The sequence below is a fragment of the Mauremys mutica genome, chromosome 8, assembly GCF_020497125.1.
Source record: "Mauremys mutica isolate MM-2020 ecotype Southern chromosome 8, ASM2049712v1, whole genome shotgun sequence".
Classification (NCBI taxonomy): domain Eukaryota; kingdom Metazoa; phylum Chordata; order Testudines; family Geoemydidae; genus Mauremys; species Mauremys mutica.
Genome location: NC_059079.1, coordinates 4,483,064 through 4,494,090, shown reverse-complemented (window position 1 = coordinate 4,494,090; position 11,027 = coordinate 4,483,064). Strand labels below are relative to the sequence as shown.

At 41.0% G+C, this 11,027-nt stretch overlaps 1 protein-coding gene across 2 annotated transcripts in view; it reads right to left on the bottom strand.

Annotated features, from left to right (window-relative positions):
• Positions 1–3,322: 3,322 nt before the first annotated feature.
• Positions 3,323–11,027, bottom strand: part of MAST2 (microtubule associated serine/threonine kinase 2) — a 341,008-nt gene continuing 333,303 nt past the window's right edge. For both annotated transcript variants that reach the window (XM_045026441.1, XM_045026440.1), the window contains 3 exons: positions 10,601–10,737; positions 10,203–10,390; positions 3,323–9,553 (listed from right to left, as the gene is read on the bottom strand). In XM_045026441.1, coding sequence (XP_044882376.1) covers positions 7,476–9,553; positions 10,203–10,390; positions 10,601–10,737 — 2,403 coding nt within the window. In that variant the 3' untranslated portion in view covers positions 3,323–7,475. The remainder of the gene's footprint in view (positions 9,554–10,202; positions 10,391–10,600; positions 10,738–11,027) is intronic.

Sequence of the window (11,027 nt, the reverse complement as noted above, 5' to 3'; positions counted from 1 at the left end):
CATCTATCAGAGAGACAGTGATTGAAGCTGGGCAGCTAGCTCCATTCCAGAGTTGCAACGTGGGCTGTGGAGATGCGGGAAAACTCCATGTGCTGCTAGGTAGTACAAATTCATCTTCATTAACCTTGTCCCAGCCCTTGGGACACTTTGAAAAGGCAGAAGATAAATGTCTTACATTTCACTTTTTTTTTATTATTATTTATTATTAAACAAGCTGGGCTGGGAGGTCCAGGACAAAAAGTTCTGTGAGGGCAGCAAATGTATGAACTGAAAATGAATCAGGTTAGACTCTCTGCTTACAGATCAGCTAGTACTGCACTAGAATGAGTACCACATCAGTACTGTACAACAGACTGATTGGAATGGCTGCTCCTATCGAAAACAGCCTAAGTCACTACACAGCTCTGATTCATTCTCTGGTCCCTGTGGTCCACGATGTAGCATACCCTGAATGAGGCAGGGGTCCCTGTGCAAAGAATAGTATGTGATCACCTATTTAAAGACTGGATCATAGATTTTAGGGTCGAAGGGACCATTATGATCATCTACCGTGATCTCCTGCATAACAGGCCAGAGAACCTCACCCAATAATTTCTGCATCAAGCCCATAATTTCTGGATGAGCCACAGCATTACTTTTAGAAAGATATCCACTCTTGATTTGAAGACTTAAGTGTTGGAGACTTCACCATGTCCCTAGGTAAATTGTGCCAATGGTTAATTATCCTCATTGTTAAAAATGTATGCCTTATTTCAAGTCTGAATGTGTCTAGTTTTGGTGTCCAACCACTGGATCTTACATCTTTTTCTGTTACACTGATGAGCCATTTACTATTAGAAATGTATTCCTCATGTAGTTACTTGTAGACAGTGATTGAGTCACCTCTTAGCCTACTTTTCAATCAATTAAATAGATTGAATGTCTTTAGTCTCTCACTATAAGGCATGTTTTCCAGACCTTAAACCATTCTTGTATCATAATGCTTGTGAACAAGGCAGCTGAAATAAGTTTGCATGGACAACCTCTGGCATTTCTGGTATTTTGACTGCTTGACTTTGCAACCTTAACTTTCTTTTAATGTAGTCTTTTTTGTATGTAATCCATCTACAAACTAGTATTAATGCAACACAGGGGAATACAAAGCACGCAGAAGCCAGAACATTCCAAAACTTAATGCTGTGGCAGCAGCCTTAACCCAGCTGTGATGCAACATCCTATATTTTTTTATGCTATGCATTAATAGAGTTCAGTTTTCAGGTCACAAGGAAAACAGAAATATAAAGTACTACTGAGTTAATGCGACTGAATTAACATCCTGAAAGCTACTTTAGCTTTCAGAATTTTCTGACTCTTGCTTGTTTGAGGTTAAATTCTTAATGTTAATGCAAGGTACCTTTTGGCATTGACATTTTCTTTAAGAAACAAACAGAGAATCAAGATCCATTTAGCTTGCAGAACTTACAAGCTCCCATCATCCTGACCTTTAGAACAAGTCGGTCCAAGTGTAAGTTCTGTCCGCTTGAACAACGGATTATATTAAGAGTGGTTGCAGGTTTTCACTCTGGGTAGATTTCAAGTCAATGGGAGCAGCGATGTGCTGTCTGTGTATGCCAGGCATGCACTGCATGCCCCAGGAGCAGCTGTACCAGTGGGATGATTCCATCTGGCCCCCAAACATGCATTGAGCACGGCATTTTGCAGGTGTCATGCATGGCAGGCAGCTATGATTCTACCTAGTCACCTCACTGACAGCCCAGTTCCTTGCATGAATATCTCCTCTGGAGAACACCCGAGAGCACAGAATGCAGAATTCCACCCTCTTTAAAAAAAAAAAAAAAATTCAACAAAATGGCATCAGCGCCTCCTTTGCTAAAATATTTATTTCACTGCAGATAGCCACACTGCTATTTGTTTTTTTCCTTTGACTTGCCTTTATTTTGCATTTGAAAGGAACCTAGCCCACCTTGTGTACGGTAGTTAATAGGAGAGATGGAAGCTGCACTATCAAACATTGTGGGTGGCAAATGGTCACTTTTTCCGAATGATGGCCATTTGCAGAGCAGGGCTAATCAGAATTAAAACAATTAGTTTAACATACTGTATATTTCACAGGATTGAGAGGAATAGGACTGGTCTATATGTTGGTAAGCAGCAGTGATGCAAGATAAAATATAAAGGACAGTGTGGTTCAATTGTATTTTACAGAAAGTTGGTTTTAAAGGTTTGCCAGAATATGGAAGAAATTACAAGCTTTGCTTGATGCCTTTTCTTCTTCCAGTTCCACTGATGCACTAATTGCCTTGCTGCTGTGAGCCGCGGTGTCATTTTTTCATGTGTGTACATCAATAAGGACATACACCAGGTGTGTGGAATAGCACTGCAGACGTCAGATGAAATCCTGGCCTCAGTTAAGGGCAAGTTTACTCTACCAAATTAAGTCAACCTAAGTTATGTCGACGTTCAGTCACCGCAGAGTGCCGTACTGTGATACATTATCCACAGAGGCACTGAAGTATAAAGTAAGTACAGAAGGATGGTTAAATAATTTCATAATGGCGAGGAGCTAGATTTTATTTTTATCTGTTAAAATACATTATGCTGGGTTATATTACCCTCCCCCCCCCCTTTTCTTGTTTTGTTGCTTTTTGCTTTCTACTGTAGCTCAACTAAGAGTATTATCCTTCCTTGTGTGTCTCCTTAAAAGCTCCAGTGATGGGAATGGTCCAAGTCCACACAAGGGATTTTACACTAGCCAGTCACTTAGGACAAGAATGAAGGATCTCAGGGGGGAAAGGCGAGTTTTGTGCAAAGGAGGAAACTTTTGGCTTATGCAGCCAACTGATCCAAGCAGAAAAAAAAAATCAGAAGAACTTGCAGAGAGCTTTGCATTTACCTTGATGTCACCAACTTGCTGTTACTTTGCAGCCATCTCCTTATGCTGGGGGCTGGGGATTCAGTTGAGTATAAGAGCCTCAAAGCACACAATGAGGCTAAAAGCAGCAAAGAATCCTGTGGCACCTTATAGACTAACAGACGTTTTGGAGCATGAGCTTTCGTGGGTAAATACCCACTTCGTTGCATCCGACGAAGTGGGTATTCACCCACGAAAGCTCATGCTCCAAAACGTCTGTTAGTCTATAAGGTGCCCCAGGATTCTTTGCTGCTTTTACAGATCCAGACTAACACAGCTACACCTCTGATACTTGACAATGAGGCTAAACACTTTTGAGCTGGCAGCATGAAAGGCATGGCAATGCTGCCTACGGCTTCTGGAGAAGATTTAAAATAGGAGACAGAAAATGAAGAAAAACAAGAGTTTGTATTTATGTAAAAAAAATTTATTTTGGAGGAGGATTTAAACATCAACATGCAGGTACAACATGAATAAAAATTATTGCACCGCTATTATGTGGCAATTGTTCAAGTTTCTAAAAACACTTAAATTCCACATCTTCCTCTTATCTAGCCAAGTGCTGAGTAACACAGCTTGACACCAGAGCCCAGCTTCAAAGCCGCACTGACAGCCGCCTGGATATGATAACTGAACACAACGTAAACACACACGTCTGTCAAAATCTTCTACTAGAAGTACAGCATTATCCTGCACATCCAGCAAGAGAAAACCAGAGAAAAGACTTTATCCTCCCTGTGCAGGAAGAAAAAAAATCTAAATCACACCTTAATGCAGTGTGGCTGTCAAGACCACAGGTCACGCCTTTTGCCCATCCCCCAACAAGCATTCTTTAGGATACTGGATGTTAAAAGCCTCTGGCATTCAACCCCAGGAGTGGTGATTACAATGCTACAGTCTAATATTTACAATAAATATTCATTTTTCTTAGATGCTACAGTTAGAAGGCAAGAGGGGAAATAACACTGAAATGAAGCATTCTGCAGGAATGCATCGGCTGGGTATCGAGACAAAAAAGGATGACAAGAGTGGGAACAAATTATATATGGTAAATTCCAAAACCAAAACGACTAAAAGAAAAACAAAATAACTCGCACCCAAACCCACAAACAAAATGAAAAAAACTCAGGAAAGTAATGTGCTTAGATGGTTGTGTGTGTGTGTGTGTGTGTGTGTCTCACACACGTTTTATCTTCCCTTCTGTATAGACAGAATGACACTCAGCTTGCACTCTGAAAAACCATACTAACATACACCCCCCCACACAGATATTAATTTCCAGTGTCTCATTTCCCCCATCTCTAAGATGGAGTCAGAAGACTATTTCTTTAAGTTATGATTTTGTTTTTCAGCCAGTGATAAATCTTGGCATGTATCTGGTTCATCATCACAATTTTCCATGGAAATCTTCTCTCAGCTTTCCCCAAGAGCTTTGCTAAGAGGTGCCAGAGTGACATCAGTTAACAGAGTGGGGACTGTGCGTACTTGGGCGGCAGAAATTCCAATTGACAAGGGATAGGGACTGTGGGGCTGCACCAGTAATAGATCTTTTTCTTGTAACACCAGCCTACCTGGGCTTTCAAATGGTGGACTTTTAAAACTGAACCCATTGTTTTGCATCTGCTATACAGACATCGGGTGGCTAAATACGCATCTTACCCTTTCTTTGGCCAAACACTCCTTTGGTGCCATCATGCAAAAGCTGGAATGTGTCAGGCTCCTTCACAATCCTCCTCTGCTCAGCTGTGATTACTTAGGGAGCAATAAAACTGAAATGCACTGTAACAAGACTTATTTTCAAAGCCAGGAGAGGCAAGATGCTAAAGCATTAGTACTCTCCAGACTGTTGTAGTGTGCTATGCCTTCTGGGAGCTTCCCTGGTAACCTCCCAGACAAGTAGCTCTGACCCCCTCCATATCTGAGCAAAAGGTCACAACACTATTAGTAGACTAGAATTGACAGACTATTTAGACACAGTGCTGTTTATTCACACACAAATTATACTGCATTATTTTTCATGGGCAATTTGTCATCCACCCAATTGATGAGTGCCATGGGAGAGGGATGATTCGCTGCTTATTTTATATGTTCATACAAAGACCATTTGGGTTCTATCTTAATATAAATTACCTCCCATGAGATCTAGGTGTGCTTTGTATATAACTCTGATACCCAAGCCAGACATTACATATCACTCCCATTACAAGGCTATCCCCACAGTACAAGTTCATATCTTATAAGTTATTAAATTTAATAGATTTTCCAAAAATTATCGGGCATTTCTTAGCAGATTATTTTCTGACTATGCACATTTTATTTTAGCCTGTACTGCCAACTAGACCTTTCTTCTTGAAAACATCTTAATAGATCAACCCACTGGGAAGAACACCAGTCAGATCAGTTATCATCAGCAAAACCTGCACTCACTATTGTCTTGAAATCAACACAGGACGAAGTGCTTGTCAAAATAAAGTGTGTGTCAAGAGATTGGTAATGAAGGACTCTGCTTGGGTTGTACAAAGGTCATGATTTACAATTACAAACCCATGTGGATTTGACTAGCTCATGCATTCCAGTGCAAGGATCAAAGACATAGTCTGCCTTTAACACAGTCACTGCTGGAGCTATTTATGAATTGCTTGGGAGTGTTGATGCATTAAGAAGCCTGTGCATTCTTAACAGCCCTGCAGTAAACGTGCGCGCGCGCACACACACACACACACACACACACACATAGAATAAACAGTTACTTGAATATAAAAAAGAACCCCAAAACAAAAGTTGGTCCAAAATCAGTTACAAAATGAAACAAATGGTTACAGAGAAAAAGGCAGGACAAGGGATTCAGAGATTCTTGGGATTTGTGCATCATGAATTAAATCAGGTTGAAAGAGAGATGAGAAAATTGTATTCCTATACAAAAGATACATTTAGGGAAAACAAGTAGAAATTCAAAGTGCACAAGAGGTTTTCATAATGGAAAAAAGCAATATAATGAAATTGGACCAATAGATGCAACTCTTTGTCTGGTGTACTGCTGCAAGTGCAGTCACCATTCAGAAATGTTCCTATCAAAATACATCAATGTACGGGGTAACCAGCTGTTGTAGGCTACCCACACACAGATATACTCAGACAAGGTTGGAGTGAAAGCCAAGAGCATTCTGTGATGAATGACAGTAGTATTCTTTGACAGTAGGCTTTAATTGGCTAGAGTAAGGAAATGGCTCACAATGCCAGAGATATGTTATACTACATATTTGTCAGCATTTTATTACAGATCTAATCATCCCAAAAATAATGTTATTCAGAACTGGTCACATTTAAAGCAAAGAAATGCTAGAACGCAGGAGATAATAGCAATTATTAATGGAACCAGGTCAACTGAGCAGTGGACATGGTTTAGCTATGAAAGGTAAAATCTTGAAATACCACGTGTGTTGTTTTGAAGTCTGTTTGTAGCTCATCCACATAACTTAATGAGTCAAAGGTAACAACACTTCATAGCACTCTCTGGGAAGAAAGGCAAATTCAGAACCCTTGCTGGGTTTCTCAAGCTCTGTTTCAGAACTGGCAGGAACACTTAAGCTCCCCTAGATGAACTACTTAGATCCATCCTAAGAGGGAGAGGTCTCCAATCCCCATATGTCATGAAGTTAATGTTACTTGGGGTGCTACAATTATCAGCATTATTATTTTAAAAATAACCATGTCCCTCCATGCGGTGTCACTATTTGTTCTGGATCAGGACAGACTAGAAAGGCAGGCAGCAAAGGGAGGGAGAAAACTCAATTAAAATGTTAAAAGATGGAGGAGAGAGGTGCCTTGCGTCCTGTAAAACAAAGTAAAAACAAACCATCCCAGCAAAACATGCTACAGATTGGAGACTTGCTTCTTTGAGCTTTCATTTGAGAAACAGGTTTTTAAAAAATGTTTAAAAAAATATATAGGACTGTTCCCTGCACCCCAGACTGACAACTCAGAGGCAATGAACTCTAAGATATGTGTGGGACTGGAGGATATGTAAAGTGACAGAGAAAAAAAGGATCTGGGTTGCGCTGAAGAGGGCTTGAATTTGCAGGATAACCTATTAACAAGGTAATTTTTTTCTCCTTGCCATAGGGCAAACTGGCTTGTAAATATCTAAAAATTTGGGAAACAATGAATGCAATTTGAAAGAGAAAGCTGAAAAAGTGAGAGATTTTAATGTCAGCTGCCTATTTTGCACAGAAAATTCTTTGGGATCTGAAATAAATGCAAAACTGGAGGGAAATGCACAGCACACCCCAAACTCAGGGCAAAATAAAGAAAAAAAGTCAGCAAACTATTTCATAGCTCTGCTTTAAAGATACCCTGTTCCAAAGAGACCTCAAATGGCAAGCACACCGTGTACAAAAATAGAATTGCAAGGATGGAAAAAAATGCAAAAAGCAGTATGAAAAAACAACCCTCCCAAAAATAGATGTACACAGTTCTATTTCGTATTAGTGTATATTACAAAATTCAAACATGCAGTCTATTTCTGAAGGTAGAGTACTTGGGTGCACGTATTCCAGGGACTCTGCTATGTTTTCTTTACAACATTATCATGTGACAACGGAAAGTCTTGTATTTTTAATTGACCTCCAGCCTCTTTGCTTTTTTCCTGCGTCAGAGTCTCCTCTTTACAAAGCTTCAGACTGCCATCTGGCAGAGGAGATGCCCTAAGAATCTGTCTTCCAGGGGCATGTGGAAGATCTTCTGATGGAGAAGTTTTCCTGTTATCCCTCAAGGCTTCAAGTGCTTTAGAACGGCCAAAACCTGGCTTTTTTTTTGCTGTCAGAGAACACGCTGGCTCCCCAGACTCTGCTGGACTTGCTGACTCTGTGTAGGGTGCACAGGTTGTAGTAAGATTGTCTGTGCTAAGAGGTTTCACTCTTTCTTGACCTAATCCCACCTTTAACGTTTCCTGCCTTCTTTGTTGTGAATCTCTCTTACAGGACAGGTCCATTTGCGGGGACTCTTTATCAGTTTCCAGCTTTCTAGTACCCAACCCGTCAAGCTTCATTGGGCCCAACACACTTTGAGCTACAGTTTCTAACTGAGACACCAAAAGGGCCTTTTCACTGGAACTTGAGACATGTGGAGTTGAGGGTGCAGCACCTGTTGCATTACTTGGGCTAATTTTCCTAGCATTTAATTGATTCTTGCCTTGTGAAGAGCCCTCGGCATGGCACAAGCTTTGCTGTTTTTCAGCAGTAGGACTTTTTGGAGATGTTTCATTTACATTTGCCAGATGTTGAAATCTGTTGCTTTGTTCTGTAGATTGAAGTTCTTGTTTGTGATCGGTTTCTCTGCAGTCCGTTTGGCTTATTGATAAAGGAGAATTTATACCCGCTGTGCAACAAGAAGAAAGTGCTAGTGAAGGTTTAGTATCTTGCTTTTTTTGACTGATTTCTGTTAACAGAGACTCCTCCAGTGCATCTTTGCCATGTGACACCCCTGAAGAGTGGCTTTGCTCAAACTGAAGGAATCCCACAGGTGGGCACTTTGTATCTTCTATGCAATCCATAGTTTTCCCCTCAGTGTATTTGATGCTCGCATAAGAGGCATCCTCTTGACTAATGTGCTCCAAGGGTTTGCTTTCTGACAATTTATGCTCTTCTGCTGTTGCTCCTGATCCTGGCAGTGGCTTTTCATATTTGCCAGATTCTCCTGGAGACGTTCTGGTGAGAATCTCTGACTCTGACTGGGATATGCTAATTCGCAGTGCCTCTGAGACAGCCTTAGGTGGCTGCTTAGTTACCTTCTGCAAGTCTGCTGCACCTTTTGGATCATCGGTTAGAAAAGCATCATCCTCCAGATTGTCTTTGCTTTCCAGTTTAGAAGAAAACTTATTATCATCATTAAAAGAGTTGAAGCCCTGTTCTCCTCTGAAGGGTTGCCTCTCCAATCTTCTCCCATCTTGACTATCCTCGGAACCATCATCTGTTTCATCTTCAGAGGAATCTACTTCTCGAATGGCCTCCTGCTTTTGTAGCGACTCTCTCCTCTCTACTCTGTCTTGTCGAATAGCACCTAGCTTCCTGGAAGATGGCTTTTGCAGCGTCCCTTTTTCTGCTAGCCCAACTTTACCTCCTGTTGTTTCATTCACAGACTCCTGTAAACTTTGGAGACTAGGATCCCTTTGTAGCATCTCCTTCTTAAATTCAGAGTGGGAGATATCCAAGCTATGTTTGCGAGAGGATGCCAGCTTCTTTTCGGAGGACAGCGAGGCAGCCAGTTTCTCAGCTGACTGGACTCTCTTCAGCAAAGGAGACCTGGGTGGCTCAGCGCTTTTGGGTCTGGAGATCTGTCTTACCAGAGGTGGAGAGGAATGTAATTTTACAGGAAAGGACTGAATAATACTGGAGCTGCCTACTGAATGCCCTGGCAAAGGGGACGGTGAACGCTGTGGCGATGTGGACTGTGGGGTTGGTGAGGGAGTGTGAGCTAGTGGTGAGAGAGGGATGTTTCCCGCAGATTTACGCCTCGGAGATCTATACTGCCGTTGAAGCTTTGGGGCTAGTCCATGTAAAGAACTGGGTCGGATGTGTCCAGAGCTGGCTGGAGAGTTGGGAACACTGGAACTGGGAGAGCTGCTCTGGGAAGAATTTCCACCAACTTAAAGAAAAAAGAGAAAGGGATTTTTTTTTACTGTGTTTTATAATCAAAAACGTTCATGCTATGCTTGTACAATGGTAAGAAGAGCTGTTTGTCACATTACCCCCAGGTATTATAAGGTGGCCTACCATTGTTTCCAGTAGAGCTACTAAGTGATTGTCACATAATCAGTATCAGAAAAAAACTACAGGGTATTTCCCAGAAACTCAGTGAGAAAACATTCTGTTACTACCATACGAAACCATATGTATATAAAACCAGGCATTTTATTGTTATTGTCAGTATGCAAGTTTCTTAAAATTCTCTGTCTACTGCCCAAATTTTCAGCTATGATTTTTCCACATTTCAACTATTTTTCTCTTATGTATCATTTAAAAAATAAAAAAAAGGCAAAATACTGTAGAAAGATCATAACGTACACCACACATTTGCACTGCTAAAAGATCCACCCATGTACATAATGAACAGACTGACCTTTTTCATGATTAACCTTTGATTTACCCACAGCAAAATAAGACATACACAGCAATTGCTGCTTTGAAGTTCAAATAAATGTAAACTCAACATTTGGTTTAGTGTCTGTTTTGTATTTTCCTTTAAAAATGAAGTATTTACAAATTAAAATCCCCCCTTTAAACAGTTCTTTTACCTGAATGTACAGACTCGGGAGTAGATCTGTAGCTCTGCGTAGGTGACCGAGGGGACAGGTTGTGGGTTGGAGAACCAGGAACACTTTCTCCAGAAGACAGCGAGCGGTTAAGTGAAGATAAACTACGGCTGGTGTGCAGCAATGATGCCTGCTTTGTGATCTTCCTGAACAAAGAACTCTTCTTCTTACTGGAAAGACGAATTAAAAGTTACTCATTTGTCAAACCAAAAGATCTATTTACACTTACAGGCACATCTCCGTCACTCAGTGTAGAGGCGTGAGGTGAGTAACAATGTGTGCCGCTGACACTAACTTGTTACACGGAAATTGCTTTGGCAAGGTCTACCTACCTTGGGAGCATTTAATTTTCAGAGTTAAAAAAAAAAAATCAAACTCACCTTTCCTGCCCATCTTTAGTTTTGCTTTTCTTGTTCCTTCGAGCCATCTTGGATTTGTAGCTGGGCTTCCGAGCTGGCCCAACTTTGATTGATGTGTTCTCAAACGGGGAAGTAGAGATAGATACCTTATTTCCACTCTGTCGGATACAAGAGATGGCAGTCGTATAGAATAAGATTGCTTTTGGCAGTTCTAGGTGTTGAGCAAGTGGATTGCTAATTTATCACAGGCTGACATGTTTTACTCCTTTGACTAATCCCCTTTCCCTCTTCGAGTCTTCATCTCGAGCGGTAAGAGGGACCTCTTTAGTCAGGCTTTCACAACAGATTAAATCTTGGTTTCCTAGCTAAATGGTACAGTTGCACAGAGTAGAAGGTGCACGGGCTTTGACCTCACTTACTGAGATCCTGAATGCCTCAACTTAGGCCT